We start from the raw sequence: 21452 nt of genomic DNA, 5'->3' as shown, positions 1-21452 counted from the left end.
TTGCATAAGTTATAACACCTATCCTGTTTTAATGAGAGTCAACCCACAATCAATGAAGTCAAATCAGTCTTAGTTGAGCAAGTCGGTAACGGTATTTCTTACTTTCACCATAAATTTTTATTTATATGACTTTGGTCTATAGCTGTAAAAGGCCTCGGCCTTAAAACCGGTTCCCGCTGTGACGTCACGCACTCAGGGCTGGCTGGCTCAGCGGGGCAGCTCGAATGCCAACTTTGCGGTCGATTTTAACTCTCAAAAATATATTTTTTATTCCTATTTATGCAGCATACAAGAGTCAAGGATGGAGATACTATCCGCTCAGAAATGTATTTAAAAATAAAGGTTCTGCATATCTGCTTTAAAGTGATGAAGTGATGTTCATAGACTGTAAAAGGTTTACTGTCAAGATTATGCGTCATGAATTCACTGGCAAAATACATGTGTCCACATGTTAAATTAGACATGTAGATATGAAAATGAGCTCTTTGTGTTGTCTGATTAATATGCAATCATCTATGAAATTCTATTGAGCTCCTAAATTCTTCTGTCATGACATGCACGTGTTCAGTAATGCAAATAAACCTGAAACATCACTGATAGACTTGGAAATGATTTATGAATTAAACTTAGACATGTAGAAATTACAATGAGCTCCTTGTGTTGTCTCATTGATGAACATTAATTTTTATTAAATATTAAATTCTGGCGGGCAGCACGGTGGTGTAGTGGTTAGCGCTGTCGCCTCACAGCAAGAAGGTCCGGGTTCGAGCCCCGTGGCCGGCGAGGGCCTTTCTGTGCGGAGTTTGCATGTTCTCCCCGTGTCCGCGTGGGTTTCCTCCGGGTGCTCCGGTTTCCCCCACAGTCCAAAGACATGCAGGTTAGGTTAACTGGTGACTCTAAATTGAGCGTAGGTGTGAATGTGAGTGTGAATGGTTGTCTGTGTCTATGTGTCAGCCCTGTGATGACCTGGCGACTTGTCCAGGGTGTACCCTGCCTTTCGCCCGTAGTCAGCTGGGATAGGCTCCAGCTTGCCTGCGACCCTGTAGAACAGGATAAAGCGGCTAGAGATGATGAGATGAGATTAAATTCTGGCTAGCTGCAATCATCTATGAAATTTAGCTAACATTAGCTACTGAATCCTTCACATATTGACGTCCACATATTCAGTAATAAAACAAACTGGAAACATTACTGATAAAATTTGAAAGTGTTTATGAATTAAATAAAATTGCTACCTGCCAAATAATTAGTAAGATGGTGGGGGTGGATGAAGAAAACAGCTCCAGCTTCACACGTGCAGTTCAGCTTGGCTCTTCATAACAAAAATGCAAAACATACTGCATGATACTGTTGTGGCTGATTAGCAGTAAAGTGCTGTGTTTTAGGAATACATTATAGTACTGTTAACAGACGGTCAATGGAGTGTAATTTAACAGATTTTCTTTTGTGTTAACAGTAAAGTGCTGTATTTAAAAACAACAGATTAATACTGGTGAAATCCAGTCCTTTACACTGTGGTGTATTCGGTTGATTACAGAACATATGAAAACCTGGAGCAATTATCGTCATGCATTACAGTTGGTACAATTAATGACTGATTGCTTGTGTTTCTCAAGCATGAAATTTAGCAATATGAAATTAGATGTGGCTCCTTTCATTTGGCTTCAGGATGCATCCCGGAACACAGATGTGACATTCGGTGGAGAGGTGTGTTGTAAACGCGGTTATGCCTGGGGGGAGGGAGATAGTGAGAGGCATCGTGTGTGTTGTGTGTTTGCGCATGAGTATCTGTCTCCATAGAGCCTTATGGTCAACACACATCTACAAGGCACAGTGTCACTTTGCCACCAGGAAATATGTATCACATCGAGCTAGAGCAGATTCCTAAGAGTATCTTTAATCATCCTTTCTTTTTTGCATAATTTTACTTCATTACATTTCGATGTAAAAATAGAAATTAAGAGCAACCAGGCCAGGTGTTAAACGTTTCAGCAGAACTGGTTAGTGATTTCACTTGATGTAGGCATGTGACAATAAAAATCAAAGTTATTAGATTAAGAATATTTCTACTACACTAGAAAGCACTAGAAAAGACCTTTAAAATGATGCATGAACCAGCTATCTATGACAAATATTAAGAAAGTTATGGATTTTTTAATTTCGAAAAATCGAGGGGATTTTCAGCCCTTAATTACACACTAAAACAATAGAAGAACTGTGACTGATCTCAACAACTTCCACCTGTAAATGACCATAACTTGCTTAATTTTTGTCCTACTTTTTGTCCGTCCGCCGGCAGCACTTGGACACATTGGTTTTGCTAACGTTAGAAAACTATGTGCTAGTCTTTTGATTACGATGAAACTTGGCAGTAATCAAGAAAAATACTTAAGCTATCACTTCTATATGTTTAGAAAATACAACCTACTCACCACTGATAGTAGCAGAAGTCGGAAGATGAGGGTCTACTTCATAAACAATTTTTTTCCACTTCCCGTTGTCGCATCGCGAAAATTCGAGAACCACGAGGTTACTGAGAATACTGACTATGTCATCAGTATTTGTGTACTGGAGAAATCCGCACGGGAATCAATAACGTAGAAAGCAAAGACCAAAACGTGACGCATGAGTAGCCACTGCAGGCTGCTAACGGTAGGCAGAAACAATACAAGCGCTATGCAGGCCATTGTAGCATAACTACTTGATGGATTGCGCTCATCCCGGATTGGTTAAAATGTAGTTATATTTGTGTACTTTATCATAATATTTTTCTTATTTCTCAACAGCACAATATCTTTTTTTGTGAGAATTCAGTCACTGTATAGCACTTTGAACAATCTGGTCAGATGAAACAGTAGAATAATAAAACGCTGAAATTTAGGCTCTCTCTCTTTGTGAGAATCTAAGCTTTTGCACTGACTGTATATCACATTGCTTTCCTTAAACACAGGAGATGAGTGTGCTGTTCCATTCGATCTTAGAGAAGTGAGTAGCCATCATTACTCCCAAGATGAGCTGCACCATTATCCCCATGGTTGAAAACACATTATCTGTCAAGCCTTAGTGAAGTGTCATCACAGATGCCATTATAGAATCGCATTTACCTCCAGGGTGCTAATTTAGTGTATATACTGTAAGATGTGCCCAGTCTGTACTGTTTGTAGACACTTTTTTAGCTGTCATTCTGCATACACGTCTGCTAATGGGTCAGGATCATTATTTCATTAACTTATCAATGTTGGTATTTTGCCAAGAGCATTGCTGCACTGCTGTTATTACCCTCCTGACACAAAATGCCAGTTCTGTACCAATTACAGGAATGTATATGAGTATTCAGCAGTCAGAGAAAGGAGATTCTCAGGTTTATATTCCAACAGTTCAGGGAAAGATACTGTATGTATATATGTAAGAGGTTTTTTTTTTACAGTCGGTCACAGCTAAAGCATTCTCACTTCATCTCAAGGAATGAATAGCTGGAGCGTGAAGATGTTTTGCTTCAATTCAGCAATAACTGTTTAGTGAGGCATGTGTTAGTATAGCAAAATTGTTCTCATACTGCGCATAGGGGTAAAGTCAGACCCAACCATCTAATCATAGCCCTAACCCTCGCTGTAAAATCTAAAAAGCGCTAAAAAATGAAGCCTGTTATCTCTTATTAGCTCACTTCTCCATAACATTATGAATTTTGGGTAACGGTGAAAACCAGCACATTGTAAATCTTTTACATTACCTTATGTTGCATCACTGTTCTTCATAGTTGCATAATAGATATGGAATAGGATTGCAAAACTCCAAATGCGATACAAAATGAGGATGTCACATATGTTCTTTTACTTCCTCAGTATGACGTAACTAATTAACTAACTAATGAATAGAAAATAAAATAGTTATATTTGTTTTCAGATTATATGGGATATGAACGTCATAGCGATCTTTAGCAAAATCCTTACAATGTTATTTCCTTTTGTCAGTGAGCATTTTCGCCAATAATTTAATTGGTTAACCAAGCAACTAATCAGAAAAAAAAGTATAATGTAAATCTTTTCTTTGTTATACTTATCCTTGTTGTTGCAGTGTACCATCAAGGGTACTTCTTTTGTATGCTTAGCAGGGCCGCGTTAACCCTTGCTGAGGTCCTGGGCAGACCCCCCCCGAGGCCCCACCCCCGCCTGTTGTCAACTGCTCTCAGCAAATTCACCCCCTCAGACGTGCCTGTCTAACTAGACACAGAAACTTAAATAATGACAGTGGCACAATTAGAAATACTATTGAACGATAAAACTTTATATCCATCAACACCTATTTAATCGAGAAAAAGCAATGGTGAAATAGGCAACTGCATGGTGAAAAAATCCATCAGACATCACGGTTAACAAGTCTGGTTAACTAAAGTTTAGCCTCAAGAAGCCTTTGAATGAGTGAGTCAATGAACAACATGCCAAGAACATAACCTAGGCCTACAACAGTTTCTTTAGTATTCAGAACAAGAACATTCATTTGGTATATAACCGTTCGTTTTCATTTTGGAATCCAGGCGACTTTTAACTTGTGAAAACAAAGAGCGATAACAAAGAAAGAAAAATATCTTGCTTCTCAGAAATAAATCTCAAAATGTTAGGCTATGTGAAACATTTCATCCTTTCACACACGTAATGTCCCAAACAGCAGTGGCACACAGTTTTGCGCATTCAGTTTGACAGCCATGGGTCAACTTATAAGGGCACTTTCCTACTTTTCTGGAAAGCGAAGTCATTAATTAAATCATTGAACTCAAGCTGGCGTAGCGTGTGAAGACATGGTGGACAGTGATCATATTGATAATGACGGGTGATTTATGCGACGGGACAAGGTGGGCTTCCTTACGGGTGGCGAAATGCATCAAAAATGTTATCAATATGATCAAAACTTCTGAAAATATCTTTTCATATTTTCCGATCTCGCTCCCTCCAAGGCCCCCTAGTGCCCGAGGCCCTGGGCAGCTGCCCATGAAGCCCATTAGGATAACGTGTCCTTGATGCTTAGTATGTACAGTATCCTTCACCTGGAAATGTGAATATAGTATGTCTTTAAAAAAAACACCTTAAAGACAAAATTAGACCTTTGGGCTGTATCTTTAAAGCTTTTCTCTAAACTCTCGTTAAAGGTCCACCATAAGCACTTTCCTAGGTAAAAGATACATGTTAAAGGTACAAATGATCCCCAGCAACAAGTACAATTTGGAACCCCCTTTTTTTTTTATTAGGTAAGTTTAACTGTCTTTAGTTTTTGCTTTCTTTTAGACTGTTGTTTTGTGTATAGCAAATGTAGCAAAACTGCAAAGTGAATTCAAAACATTGAATTCAACGGAGATAAAATTTTACTTGTGAAACTTTTACAAAGAAACAACCTTAAGACATGCCATTCTTCCACGGTGTGATTAAAACCGTCCTTTTAATCAAAATACATAAATGCTGTGAAGTGTGAAGGTGTAAGCAGGAGGTCCAAAACCGTATCTAATGAAAGTAAATTAATGAGTGAGTTCTCATTTCATCCCATTTCAGTTTTCCATCTTTTCATCATTCACATTCTCCCATCAGCCTGAAAATTACATTTCCACTCTTCTTGTGAGAAAGGGGGAAAATGGCTTCAGAACCTCTTTTGTACCCCTGGCCCTGTTTATGTGATATAATGAATCACTGAGGATGCCATATCCAATGTGTCTCTGACTTCAGCCATAATCTGTGATAGGCTTTAATGGAAATTCTATGTAATAGGGATTGCTTTTAAGTGCAGCTGGAAACGAGATTTGATTTTGTGATGGCCTGAGGCACAGTGATTCTGTCGATGCCCCAACTAATGAACACCTAATGAATTCTTCCTCCATATTATTATAGCTACTGGGGGATGTTATCAGACTAATAACAAGGGCTTTTCCTGGCTAAAATTAGGAAAAGAATCAGAAACTCTAATGTAGGCGAGTCTTTACTTCCAGACCTTACAGACCGTATATTGTGAGTAAAATTAATTATGGATTAGGCATAATGCTGACCTAATTAGCCTAGGATGTCACTCACCTGCCATATTCATGCTTTAAAACTTTATTTCAAAACATCTTTTATACTATGATACAGTGCTGAGCGTAAATGAGTACACCCCCTTTGAAAAGTAACATTTTAAACAATATCTCAATGAACACAAACAATTTCCAAAATGTTGACAAGCCAAAGTTTAATATAACATCTGTTTAACTTATAACGGGAAAAAGTAAGGTTAATAATATAACTTAGATTACACGTTTTTCAGTTTTACTCAAATTAAGGTGGTGCAAAAATGAGTACACCCCACAACAAAAACTACTACATCTAGTACTTTGTATGGCCTCCATGATTTTTAATGACGGCACCAAGTCTTCTAGGCATGGAATGAACAAGTTGACAACATTTTGCAGCATCAATCTTTTTCCATTCTTCAACAATGACCTCTTTTAGTGACTGGATGCTGGATGGAGAGTGATGCTCAACTGGTCTCTTCAGAATTCCCCAAAGAAAATAATTTCTGGGGGCGTCGTGGCTCAGGTGGTTAAGGCGCCATACCATGAATGCGGGCGACCCGGGTTTGATTCCGGCCCGAGGTCATTTCCCGATCCCTTCCCGTCTCTCTCTCTCCCGCTCATTTCCTGTCTCTACACTGTCCTATCCAATAAAGGTGCAAAAAGCCCAAAAAAATATCTTTAAAAAAAAAGAAAATAATTTCTTTACACCAAAAAGGTGAAGGCTACAAGATTATCAGCAAAGCTTTACTTATCAGTCAGAATACTGTAGCAAAAGTGGTACAAAAATTTAAGAAAGATGGAACTGCAACCATCTCATAGAGACGTCCAGGTCGTCCACTGAAGTTAACACCTCGACAGGAGTGTCTTCTGATGAGAAGGGTTGAAGAAAATCAGCATGCAAGTTCACTGCAGTTATCTAAAGAAGTAGAAAGCCAAACTGGGGTGACTATTTCCCGTGACACAATACGGCGTACACTGCAGAGGAATGGCATGCATGGATGCCGTCCACGAAAGAAGCCTCTCCTAAAGCCCAGGCACAAAAAAGCCCCCCTAGAGTTTGCCAGGGCCCATGCTGACAAAGATGAAGACTACTGGGACTCTATACTCTGGAGTGATGAGACCAAGATAAATGTTTTTGGAACTGATGGCTTCAAAACTGTATGGCGTCGCAAAGGTGAGGAATACAAAGAAAAATGCCTGGTGCCTACAGTGAAACATGGTGGTGGCAGTGTCCTTATGTGGGGCTGCATGAGTGCTGCTGGTGTCGGGGAGCTGCATTTCATTGATGGCATCATGAATTCACAGATGTATTGCTCTATACTGAAAGAGAAGATGCTACCATCACTCCGTGCCCTTGGTCGTTGTGCACTTTTCCAACATGACTAAACACACATCTAAGGCCACTGTTGGATTTCTGAAGAAGAACAGGGTGAAAGTGATTCAGTGGCCAAGTATGTCTCCTGATCTGAACCCAATCGAACACCTATGGGGAATTCTGAAGAGACCAGTTGAGCATCACTCTCCATCCAGCATCCAGTCACTAAAAGAGGTCATTGTTGAAGAATGGAAAAAGATTGATGTTGCAAAATGTCACCAACTTGTTCATTCCATGCCTAGAAGACTTGGTGCTGTCATTAAAAATCACGGAGGCCATACAAAGTACTAGATGTAGTAGTTTTTGTTGTGGGGTGTACTCATTTTTGCACCACCCTAATTTGAGTAAAACTGAAAAACGTGTAATCTAAGTTATATTATTAACCTTACTTTTTCCCGTTATAAGTTAAACAGATGTTATATTAAACTTTGTCTTGTCAACATTTTGGAAATTGTTTGTGTTCATTGAGATATTGTTTAAAATGTTACTTTTCAAAAGGGGTGTACTCATTTACGCTCAGCACTGTATGTGCACTTAGAAAGTAAGAGGAAAAGTATGCCTTTTGAGAAATGTATTTTCTTCAGAAAAAAATTCTTGATAATGCCATTTGGTTCTGTATCACCTTGGCCTCACTTAGTGAATGTATACTGCAGCCAGTACTGGCAAGGGAAAATACATTATTCATTATTCATTGATCTCAGAAAGTCAGCTTTATACATTATTTCACAGGCCACTTAAAGCCTCTTCATGTCCTTTCTGCCTTTTTGAATCAATGAGCAAAAATTTAATGCAATGCCTATGATCTATTATGAGTTGTCCAGATGCGTACGCTAGCTGTTGCTGTTTGTGAATTTAATGAAGGAATAAAAATCTATGTACCTGTTGCAGGCTGTGAAAGCCACTTTGTAGTCTGTCATCTATCTTACAAAGTAAAACTTTATAGTGTCATCTTGCAGCAGATGTGTGACAGCTGTAGGCCTGCGTGAGCATATTCTCATGAGTTTTGCACTTTGCTTAAAGCAAGACGACCTTTCGATTTCATAAATTCAGTGAAATTTAGTTCCCTCTGAAATTTGGCGATAGTGATATATGTTTATTTCTGTAATATCTCACAGAATATCAGGCCATTCTGTGGCTGGGAAGTTATTTAATTTGAGGGGATTCCTGAGCAAATAATGTGCATGAAATCACTCGGTTCGCGCAGTCAAGCAGACAGAAGAAGTCCGTGTGCGCACACGCAGGTTTACCTTCTTCTTCTTCTTCTTCTTCTTTTGGGTTTTACGGCAGCTGGCATCCACATTACCGCCATCTACAGGTTTACCTTGACCATGCACTGACAGTTCCATCATTCTGTCACTAAACGAACAGCTGATCACACCGAGGTGCTCGCTGACCGCCGATATTTATTAGTTTGGTCCTGCATTTCCTTTCCTTCTCAACATAACGTCTTTTCTTCTCACTTTCTGTTACTGTAGTCAGTCTTTCATGTTTCATTCGCACACTCACGTCCTCCATTTTTCTCTCCTGTTTCAAATTTGTATCCCACAATGCCTTGCACGAACGGGGAAAGCCCACCACGTGATGCATGACGTAGTGTCTTGAATTGGGTCATGGTGAAGCAGGAAAGAATAGCGGAGAATTTAAGGCCACATAATTGTTCTATTTAAAAAAAAACTAATAAAAATGGAAGACTGTGATTTGAATTCAGTAGCTTTTAGTTCAGTAAAGAAAAATACTTGGGTGTCAGAGAAAATTTATTTTTATAACCTACACTTGAAAAATCTGAAAGCCAGTCTACCTTTAACAAACCTAATTCCATTTGCATTTGGTGTTGGTCCGATGTTAGTTGGTTACGAATTCATGTAACAGCCTTTATATGCCCTTATACTGTGGATTTTTTGTACTGCATGAGTGCATACTCATTTTAACCTGAAAAAAATATCATACAGTTTGGCTTTTCTCTTCCCTCCTCCTTAGATATGGTATGGGGTGAAACTGTAGTGAACATGCGGAAGGTGACTCACCAGGTAGTGCAGGTACCTCTGTCAGGCACAGCTGTGCTGCCTTGCATCTTTACTCTACGGCCCAGCCCAGCCCATGAAACTCATGATGCTCCTCGTATTAAGTGGACCAAAATCTGGGGCCACCATGGGCTTGACGGGATACAGAGGGAGCAGTCTGTATTGGTGGCAAAAGGCAATGTGGTGAAGGTGAAAAAAGCCTTCCAGGGACGCGTCACCCTGCCCAACTACACGGAGAACCGCTACAATGCCAGCCTAGCACTGACAGGTCTGAGATCCAGCGACTCGGGCATGTACCGCTGTGAGGTAGTGGTGGGCCTTAACGACGAACAAGACACAGTGCCTCTCCAGGTCACAGGTGAGTTAGTGCTACAGAATGCTAATGTATGTGTCTGTTCTTGTCCATGAAGTGATGTGAGCCTTCCACCACAGGGTGCCTTCAGGTCAAAGGAAAGTTATCGCCATCTGTATTCTACTGTACTGTTTATCTCTGACCTACTTTTTCAGGTTTTACTGTAAACAGAGGCTGAGTTTTCGCCTAGCAGCATCACAATTTAACTGTTATGAGGCATGTTCTCATGCTTAATAACATTTATTACACTTCAAGGTGCAATAAACTCACAGTTATTTCTGTGACTACTGGGTTTAAAATTACTGTAATTATATTACCATACACAACATGGAGGGTTTGTTTTCCCTCATATCCACCAATATGTGCTGTATGTCATCTATCATTACAGAATACGTTTAGAGGGTGCATAATTCACAAAACAGGTTGTGCCTTTACCAGTAGCTTGATCTGTTCCAAAACCTATATTTAGGAGATCCTTTAGATGACTTTTGACTTAATCTTAGGCTACATCCACACGACAACGGCAACGAGATGTTATTTAAAAATATATCACGTCCAAATGGGCAACAATCAGTAAAATATCAGGTCCATATGGCAACGCAACGCTTGCTGAAAACGATGCAATACACATGCCACACCTCTAGGGGCGCTGTAAGACGGTCCCTTCGGAGACACCAGAACAATAGAAGAAGTAAGGACGCATGCGCATAAACTATTATGCGCGAGACTTCATATTAGCCACAAAGTCAGGAAAATCTGTTCGTAAAATTACATTATAATGACCAAATACAATGAAAAGTATTTTTCCAGTCTCACCTGTGAAAGGTAATCCCATGTGATCTCGTTTGGACGGCAAACCTGTTGGTACAGTTAAACGCAGCTAATCTTTATTCTCCGCTTTGACCTCTCCAAAATGGCGGCGAGGATGACGTATGATTCTACGCGGAAGGCGGCGTCTTTAATGGTCCGGAATAAATTGAATGATACACGTTGATGGATTAATTTGTTGTTTCTCACCTGTGACAGGCAATCCCATATGATCTCATTTGGACGGTAAACCTGTTGGTACAGTTAAACGCAGCACATGAATCTTTATTCTCCGCTTTGACCTATCCAATATGGCGACGAGGATGACGTATGATTCTACGCAGAAGGCGGCGTCTTTAATGGTCCGGAATAAATTGAATGATACACGTTGATGGATTAATTTCTTCTACGCCCTTTTTGAGGAATGTATTGTAGGACTTAAACCCACATCTGAAGAGGTGAGGTCGCTCCTTTTTTTTTCCCTATTTTTGCTGGCGGGATCCCCTAAGGGCAGAGTCTCTCTCTCTCTCTCACTTTGCACCATTACACAATAAATATTCACAGTGAAAATATTTTGTAAGCGCGTTTCATGAACCAAGTTATAGGATTTGTTGACAACTCGCATCGCATCGCAATGAGAAGATCATTGGCACTACTGGTGTTAAGAATCAGACCATTTCATAAATGAATATTTTGCTGTAGAGCTGCAGTGTTTGTACAATTGCATGTTTTTGCTTCACTATTACTGTCACTATTCTGCTTCTTGCATTACTACTGTGAACTAACACTGAACATAATAATAATAATAATAATATCCAAGCTCGGGCGGCACGGTGGTGTAGTGGTTAGCGCTGTCGCCTCACAGCAAGAAGGTCCTGGGTTTGAGCCCCAGGGCCGGCGAGGGCCTTTCTGTGTGGAGTTTGCATGTTCTCCCCGTGTCCGCGTGGGTTTCCTCCGGGTGCTCCGGTTTCCCCCACAGTCCAAAGACATGCAGGTTAGGTTAACTGGTGGTTCTAAATTGACCGTAGGTGTGAATGTGAGTGTGAATGGTTGTCTGTGTCTATGTGTCAGCCCTGTGATGACCTGGCGACTTGTCCAGGGTGTACCCTGCCTTTCGCCCGTAGTCAGCTGGGATAGACTCCAGCTTGCCTGCGACCCTGTAGAAGGATAAAGCGGCTAGAGATAATGAGATGAGATGAGATATCCAAGCTCGTTTCACTCTCACTAGTGCTCTGTAAGGCTTTTTCCTGGTGATATCCTGGTGATATTCGTTACACTTCTACCCGGCGTGAAGCACTCACAGTCATGCGGTTGTGACGTCATCGTAAACAAATCCGTTCTACTCATCCAGACGACTTCACAACGGCAACGTTGCCAGATCTTTCCACTCTGGAACCCGTTCTCAAAAAGATTGCGTTTGGGGCACCCAGAACGCCGGTGCCGTGTGGACGCCAGGCCTAAACGATAAGCAATTGTATCGGAGTCACCTGAATCCGTTGCCGTGTGGACAGGGCCTTAGAGACCACATGGATAAAGGAAAGTGACTCAGCCTACTTCAATGCATCAGAGATTCAGCACTGAAAAGCTAAACACTACAAATGTCCATGAATTTTAAGACGCTCAGGAGCTCAAGAGGTCACCCATCGGAGGAATTGATTAACAAAACATAAAGCTGCTTCTGTACAAAGAAAGGCGGTATCCCCCTGTCTTTAGTCCTAAGAGCGTCTTAATTAAAAATCAAAGAACACAAAGGCAGCCAAACATAATAATTAACAAAAATCAATAGCACTAGGCAATATCTGTATTGTAGTAATTTGGGCCAAACTTTACGTTCCTTTTAGACCATTTTCTTAGGTTTATGTTGGCCAGATGCATGTATTTCAGCAGTAACAGGTTATATGGTGATGCAGTGGTTAGCACTGTCACCTCCCCGCAAGAAGGTTCTGGATTTGAAGCTGATGGGGGCCTTTCTGTTTGGAGTTTTCATGTTCTCCCTGTGCCTGGGTGGGTCTCCTCTGGGTGCTCTGGTTTCCCCCACCATCCAAAGACATGCCGTTAGGTTAATTGACTACTCTAAATTGCCCACATGTGTGAATGGTTGAGAGGAGAAAACCTCTATAATAATCCAGTCGAAGGCAACGGGAAACCACTACTGTAATTCTTCCCTAGAGACTTTGATGGCCGGTAAAAGCCATCAGAGCGGCCATGTCACTGCTGGTAATTGCTGCTGTCAGCTTTTAACATTATTCCAGAATGATTGCATCAATTATATGCAATATTTAATGCAACTGCTAACCGCTTCAAATAAAATAGAACAAACAGAACAGTGGTATTCTGGTTTCAGTTTTCAGTCTCTTATACAACCTCAAATCAGAAGAAGTTGGTATGGTGAGGAAAATACAAATAAAAAAAGAAAGCAGTGATTTCTAAATGTATTTTGACTTGTATTTCATTGCAGACAGTATGAACCCAATATATTTCATGTTTTGTCTGGACAACTTCATTTCATTTGTTAATATATATCCATTCTTTCATTTCAGGCCTGCAACATATTCAAAGTTGGGACGGGGGCAATTTAGGGCTAGTAATGAGATAAGACAATTAAATAATGATGTGATTTGAAACAGGTGATGTCAACAGGTGATTGTAATCATGATTTGGTGCAAAATGTACAGTATAGTATCCAGGAAAGGCCTAGTCTTTGAGGTGCAAAGATGGTCTGGGGATCTCCAAACTGTCAACGAATGTGTGAGAGAATTATTGAAATGTTTAAAAATAACATTCCTCAAAGAAAGATAGTAAGGGATTTGCACTCTATGGTGCATAATATCATTAAACAATTTAAGGAATACGGAATTTCGGTGTGTAAAGGGCAAGGGCACAAGCCTAAGCTGAACACCTATGATCTCTGATCCCCCAGACAGCACTGCATCAAGAACTGTCATTCATCCAGAGCTGATATAACCACATGGGCCCGGAATGACTTTGGAAAACCTTTGTCAAGCACTACAATACGGAGTTAGTCAAAAATACCAGTTAAAACTTTACTGTATAAAAAGAAAGCCTTATGTTAACTGTGTCCAGAAGTGCCATCAACTTCTTTGGGTTCGGAGGCATCTGGGATGGACCATCACACAGTGGAAACATATACTGTGGTCAGAGAAATCAGAATTCCAGGTCTTTTTGTTTTTTTTTTTTGGAAGAATGGATGCCGTGTGCTCCAGTCCAAAGGCAAAAAGGACCATCCAGACTGTTACCAGCAACAAGTCTGAAAGTCAAGGTCTGTCATGGCATGGGGTTGTGTCAGTGAACTTAGCAACGGTATCTTAAAGATATATTTTTTTGGGCTTTTTGCACCTTTATTGGATAGGACAGTGCAGAGACAGGAAATGAGCGGGAGAGAGAGAGACGGGAAGGGATCGGGAAACGACCCCGGGCCGGAACCGAACCCGGGTCGCCCGCATTCATGGCATGGCGCCTTAACCACCTGAGCCACGACACCCCCAGCAACGGTATCTTATACTTCTGTGATGACAGCATTAATGTAGAAAAGTATATTGAGATTTTGGAGCAACATATGCTGCCTTCAAAATGACTTTTTTTTTCCAGGGATATTTCAACAAGACAATGCAAAGCCACATTCTGCACACATTACAAAGGCATGGCTGTGGAGGAAGAGGGTGTCTGTCCCCTCAGTCCCCAATAGAGAATGTGTGGCGAATTTTGAAATGAAAAATATGACAACAATGGCCCTGTACTGTTGCACACCTTAAGACCTGTTTGCAGGAAGAATGGGACAAAATCACACCTGAAATGCTTCATCATTTGGTGTCTTCAGTCTCTAAACATCTTTGAAGTGTTGTGAGAAGGAATGGCAACATTACAGTGTGGTAAATGCTTTACCATCACAACTTTTTTTGAAATGCGTTGCAAGAATTAAAATTGAAAAAGTGTTTATTCAGGGGCGGCGTAGTGGTTAGCGCTGTCGCCTCACAGCAAGAAGGTCCGGGTTCGAGCCCCGTGGCCGGCGAGGGCCTTTCTGTGCGGAGTTTGCATGTTCTCCCCGTGTCCGCGTGGGTTTCCTCCGGGTGCTCCGGTTTCCCCCACAGTCCAAAGACATGCAGGTTAGGTTAACTGGTGACTCTAAATTGACCGTAGGCATGAGTGTGAATGGTTGTCTGTGTCTATGGCCCTGTCCACACGGCAACGGATTCAGGTGAATCTGATACAATTGTTTATCATGTCATCCACACGGCACCGGCGTTTTGGGTGCCCCACAACGCAATCTTTTGAGAACGGGTTCCAGAGTGGAAAGATCTGGCAACGTTGCCGTTGCGAAGTCATCTGGATGAGTAGAACGGATTTGTTTACGATGACGTCACAACCACATGACTGTGAGTGCTTCACGCCGGGTAGAAGTGTAACGAACTCGATGCGAGTTGTCAACAAATCCTATAACTTGGTTCATGAAACGCGCTTACAAAATATTTTCACTATGAATATTTATTGTGTAATGGTGCAAAGTGAGAGAGAGAGAGAGAATAGCCCTTAGGGCAGAGTCAATCCCGCCAGCAAAAATAGGGAAAAAAAGGAGCAATCTCACCTCTTCAGATGTTGGTTCAAGTCCTACAATACATTCCTCAAAAAGGGCGTAGAAGAACAAATTAATCCATCAACGTGTAGCATTCAATTTATTCCGGACCATTAAAGACGCCGCCTTCCGCGTAGAATCATACGTCATCCTCGCCGCCATATTGGATGGGTCAAAGCGGAGAATAAAGATGCCTCATTCATGTGCTGCGTTTAACTGTACCAACAGGTTTACTGTCCAAACGAGATCACATGGGATTACCTTTCACAGGTGAGACTGGAAAAATACTTTTCATTGTATTTGGTCATTATAACGTAATTTTACGAACAGATTTTTCTGACTTTGTGGCTAATATGAAGTCTCGCGCATAATAGTTTATGCGCATGCGTCCTTACTTCTTCTATTGTTCTGGTGTCTCCGAAGGGACCGTCTTACAGCGCCCCTAGAGGTGTGGCATGTGTATTGCATCGTTTTCAGCAAGCGTTGCGTTGCCATATGGACCTGATATTTTACTGATCGTTGCCCATTTGGACGCGATATTTTTTTAAATAACATCTCGTTGCCGTTGTCGTGTGGATGTAGCCTATGTGTCAGCCCTGTGATGACCTGGCGACTTGTCCAGGGTGTACCCCGCCTTTCGCCCGTAGTCAGCTGGGATAGGCTCCAGCTTGCCTGCGACCCTGTAGAAGGATAAAGCAGCTAGAGATAATGAGATGAGATGAAAGTGTTTATTTAAAAAAAAAATTCATCAGGCAAAACATCAAATAATGTGCTGTTGTATTGTTTTGAGTGCACTACAGTCAAATATTATTTACAAATCATTGTTTTCAGTTTTAATTTAAATTTCGACATACGCTCCAAATGTTTTCTGATTTGGGTTTGTCGATCAACTATTGATTGAGTTAATTAGGGTAGTCAACAGTACTATGTATTTGATTTCCACCCACAGTTGTGCTGTTAATATTGCAACTTGAAAGAGGAAGCAGAACAAGATAGTGCTGACTATGATAAACTATAAACTCAATAACCTTTTTTTGAACCTAACTCAGAAACAGAGATTTATAAAAAAAAAATACAATACAATATGTTAATACAAAAAAGTAGGAGCAAAATAAAATAGTTGCTTCCATCTCATGTGTCTTTGAAGTAGTCTATCATTGAAAACTGACACAGAGAGCAAAGGGAAAGTGTGTTGGGGTCTCTACCACACTGAGGGATAGGGTCTCTTTTTTTTCCTTGGCAATGCCTCAAGCATTCCCCCTGAAATAGCGCCGCCTTTACTCAACCACCTCACCCCACCCCATTGTTGCCAAGACAATTCTTTATTTTGAGCTCCTGAAGATGAAACAGCCATTTAGAAGAATGCAGCCATGGCCTTCTTGTACTCATCTCTTTCATGTCTGTATGTTCTCCTGGGAATAGAGGTGGGATTTACTAGGAGAGGGGATTTCTAGAAATGTGTAGGAGGAATAGGGGATTGGTAATGTACCTGGCTCACACAGGATGGGAATAGCAGGTGGACATTTCAAAAAACAATCATAGTTTTTATTTCTCTGCACAACAGAGTGAAATCCCATCCACCACCAGATCAGAACATCGTCAACAAAAAGCCTGGCTCACACTTCGCACTTCATACTATTTGTTTATCCTCTCACTCACACTCTTTAATTTCTACAGGCTGGCATACACTTTGAAACATGCTGTAGTTATTTATTTAATTTATAAGCACTCGTGAACATTGTGTATATACTGTATATATATATATATATATATATATATATATATATATATATATATATATATATATATATATATATCGCTGTGTGCTGGTGTTAAAAAATAACTCATCATCTGATACTTCTTTCTTCCCAATGTATGACTTTCACAGGTGCAGTCTTCCACTATCGAGCTCCTCATGACCGCTATGCCTTGTCATTCCCTGATGCTAAGCAGGCATGTGTGGAAAACTCTGCAGTGATCTCCACACCTGGGCAGCTGCAGGCTACTTTTGATGATGGATATGACAACTGCGATGCCGGCTGGCTCTCTGACCAGACTGTAAGGTGAGGTTAAGAGGTTATTACACTGGCTCCACTTCCATTCAGTGTCAGTGAGTTCTGTTGCAAATATTGTTTGCAAATATTGCACTGCATTCAGGTTATAGGTCTGAGGTATACCTTAGGGTGCATCAGTTGCCCTCACTTTCATAAAATCTGATGCATTTTTGTTTGGGTGTTCCTTTTCACCAATAAAGACATCCTGTACAATTTTTTGACCATATTCAAAAGTCTAATGGTGGCACCATGAGGTTCATTTTTTTGCCAAAAAACGCTTATTTTATGTTTTCGCATAAGGTTTGAATCACAATGTTGGACTCCATTTATTGATTTCTTGTGACCCAGAGATCATGTTAAGAACCTTTGCAAGGGATTGAGAAGCATTAATGTGATTCATAATACATTTGTATTGTTTAAAAGTAGTTGAACAATGATTCAATGAACAGCTAAAACTCAAACTGTGCTGGATAATATATTTAGAATAATTATGTACTAAAAATGAGTATCTAAGATATTTGGTATACTCTATAAGGTGCCATAATGTTTCATGAAAAGTGATTGAAATTTTGTCATAAAAGTCATAAAGTAGCAGCTTTTCCATAACTTTGAGCTCCTGGTGCCACCATTAAACTTTTGAATTTTGTCAAAATATTTCACCCAGTGTGTTTTCTTACCAAAAGGAACATAAAAACAAAAATGCATCATGATCGGAGGAACTTTTCATTTTTAGGGGGCAACTGATGCACCCTAGTATACCTGACATAACTGCTATTTGGGATGGCATGGTGGTGCACTGTTGCCTCACAGCAAGCAAGGTTCTGGGATCAAATCAGCTGGGGTCTGGTTTCCTCCAGGTGCCTTGGTTTCCTTCCAAAGACATGCAGATTAGGGCAGCTGGCTACTCTAAATTGCCCATGAGTGTGAATGGCTGTCTCTTTCTCTGTATTGGCCTGGCCTCTCGCCCAGTGTCAGCTGGGAATGTCTCTTCTGGCCTGCAATGGATAAATGGTATAAATAAAGAATTCCTAGTAAGCATGTACATTCTTGCATTTGCTGCCTAAGCAAAGTATTTTCTTGGATTATTTAGGCTTGCTAATTGGGGATAGACTAGGGATTGATTGATTGATTGATTGATTGATTACTTTATTCTGAACAATAAAGAAGATCTAAAAATAAAAAAATTTTAAATAAAAAATGCAATAATCAAAACATCGTCATAAACAAACAGTATAGCGTAGCCACAAGGCAGTAACATAATAATGTTCAGAAAGGATTAGGAAGAAGTAATAACTTATCCAATCCTAACCCTCTATACCACCGCTAATCAAACGTCACTTTCCGCCATAATAAACTATATATACAAAAGAAAACAAAAGCAACAAACAAAACGAAAACATACCAACATACCAAGACAAACCGACATGGTATAATATCTACCAAATCCAATCATATATACAGATACTTATGTTATGCATATATACACACATACAATACAATACACCTATACAGTACATACATATACACATACCTATAACTATACACAAAATACAAGAAGACCAGTCACAGACTTACTCTCAATTTCATCATCACCTATATAGTCTGCCTGTCCTCATTCTCATATATTTTTAGTAACATGTTTTTATATAATTTTTTATAATAAAAATTATAATAAAAATTAGCTCATGTTTAAAGTCACTAAAATTCTGTAAAGCTGCTTTGCGACAATGTCTGTTGTTAAAAGCGCTATAAAAATAAACTTGACTTGACTATCATCTTCGCTGTGTTCTTACATAACAGTTGCACATACTGAACTATCACCAGTTTTCTTGAGTTGTTTACAGTCATATCAGCATGAAGCTCATTTGAGTTGAAATATTTTATACCCAAATATTCAGCAAACACAATTAAGCAAATGTATAGCTATGTCAGATATTTTCTAACTGAAATAAATATGTGTTGGTTTAAACGGTGAATTAATTTGGCTGCAGTTGCTGGAAAAACACATGAACTCCCTTTCAGGTGCTTTTTCCCAAAACTTGGGTAGTATATCTTAATCAAATTTTAGCCTCAGCCTCATTTGAGTCAGTGTGTTCAATTGGGACTGAATGTGTTATTAAATGAATGAATTTAATAAAATTTACAACTAATGTAGATATACTACATTATTTATACATTACCATGATATCTAAGGCATAATTAACAAATTTTATAACAATAAAAAAAAGAATTAAAGTTCATTTTGTATAAATGATAATGCAAGTGTAACACACACACACACACACACACACACACACACACACACACACACACACACACATTATATATCAGTGTTTTCCCCAGAAAAAAATTAAAGCCCTAAATTCTGGCATGATAATACACAGACAATTGAGCGCCAATAGTGCGAAAGCGAGCACCAAAGATGCGAAGCAAAACTAGGGGGGTCCGGAGGCATGCCCCCCTCGGAAAATTTTTTGAAAATAGATGCTCTCAGGTGCATTTTCAGGGTCTCTGAGAGGTTTTAGATACATGATTATAGGATAGATTTTACCAGTGTTTCAATGATTTCTGACCTAAATAGTATTAATGTAGACACATTTGAAATTTCACCTTAAAGTTCAACATGCAAGTTAAACTGTTTTGTTATAGATTACTGAGGTATATGATAGATTGAAAATCTACGGGGATCCCTTAATTATCTCTGATCAAATAGTGTTGTAACAAAAATGTGCATGAAAATACCGTATGACCAGTGGTTTGCTCCATCTTATGCAATCCAACGAAGAGAATCGATCATCATGACCTCCTGTTGATCACAAAGGGATCTGAACCTCAGAACTGCCACCTTAAAATAAGTTGCTATATTACTATAACTGTAATGATTTAGAATGTTTCTGATGCAATTACCATAATACAGTGGGGCAAAAAAGTATTTAGTCAGCCACCAATCGTGCAAGTTCTCCCACTTAAAAAGATGAGAGGCCTGTAATTTTCATCATAGGTACACTTCAACTATGAGAGACAGAATGGGGGGAAAGAATCCAGGAAATCACATTGTAGGATTTTTAATGAATTAATTGGTAAATTCCTCGGTAAAATAAGTATTTGGTCACCTACAAACAAGCAAGATTTCTGGCTCTCACAGACCTGTAACTTCTTCTTTAAGAGGCTCCTATGTCCTCCACTCGTTACCTGTATTAATGGCACCTGTTTGAACTCGTTATCAGTATAAAAGACACCTGTCCACAACCTCAAACAGTCACACTCCAAACTCCACTATGGCCAAGACCAAAGAGCTGTCAAAGGACACCAGAAACACAATTGTAGACCTGCACCAGGCTGGGAAGACTGAATCTGCAATAGGTAAGCAGCTTGGTGTGAAGAAATCAACTGTGGGAGCAATTATTAGAAAATGGAAGACATACAAGACCACTGATAATCTCCCTCGATCTGGGGCTCCATGCAAGATCTCACCCCGTGGGGTCAAAATGATCACAAGAACTGTGAGCAAAAATCCCAGAACCACACGGGGGGACCTAGTGAATGACCTGCAGAGAGCTGGGACCAAAGTAACTAATGCCGCTTTTCCACTACAAACGCGGCTGAGTCGGGCTGAGCCGTGCCGTGCTGAGTCGAGCTGAGCGGGGCTGTTGGAGTTGCATTTCGACTACAACCGCGCTGAACCGTGCTGGCTGGAAGTGGGTGGACACATTGGGTGGAGTTAGCGAAAGTGGGTGGACATCACGTGATGTCGTTAAGCAGCGCAAACAGTGACATCAGTGAGCTTTTAAGCGGTAGTCTCACGACCCGGATAGTAAACAATAAACATGGAGGACATAGAGTCGTTAGTGTTGCTGGTCTTGGTGCTGTGGCTTGTTGTCACCGACAACGCCAACAGATACTGGCAAGAGTGTATAGATGAGGCGAAGCGCATAAGGCTTCATAATTCTCGTAATTCTCCTTCTTCCGGGTTTGCGGTGTTTACAGATCCCAGCGTGCTCGCGGGGCGTGTGTGGGCATGTGAGGACACTCCTCCTCACCAATCAGTGCACAGGGGAGTGTCTGCTCACGCCCCCAGCCTCACTCGGCACGGTTTGGCTCGCTTCAGCCCTACTCCAAAACGGTGCGAGTTTTAGGGGCTAAGCAGGGCTGAAGCGAGCTGAGTCGTGCTGTTTTTTGGTAGTCGAAACGCGAGCCATGTCGGGCTGAAGTGGGCTGAAG

General features: G+C 40.5%; 1 protein-coding gene across 1 annotated transcript in view; it reads left to right on the top strand.

Moving 5' to 3' along the window:
• Nucleotides 1–9385: 9385 nt before the first annotated feature.
• Nucleotides 9386–21452, top strand: part of ncanb (neurocan b) — a 177828-nt gene continuing 165761 nt past the window's right edge. Inside the window, exons 1-2 of the mRNA XM_060940663.1 lie at nucleotides 9386–9785; nucleotides 17066–17240. Coding sequence (XP_060796646.1) covers nucleotides 9386–9785; nucleotides 17066–17240 — 575 coding nt within the window. The remainder of the gene's footprint in view (nucleotides 9786–17065; nucleotides 17241–21452) is intronic.

The sequence above is a fragment of the Neoarius graeffei genome, chromosome 15, assembly GCF_027579695.1.
Source record: "Neoarius graeffei isolate fNeoGra1 chromosome 15, fNeoGra1.pri, whole genome shotgun sequence".
Lineage (NCBI taxonomy): Eukaryota > Metazoa > Chordata > Actinopteri > Siluriformes > Ariidae > Neoarius > Neoarius graeffei.
The sequence above is the reverse complement of the archived record's forward strand: the minus strand, read 5'-3'. Positions and strand labels throughout refer to the sequence as shown.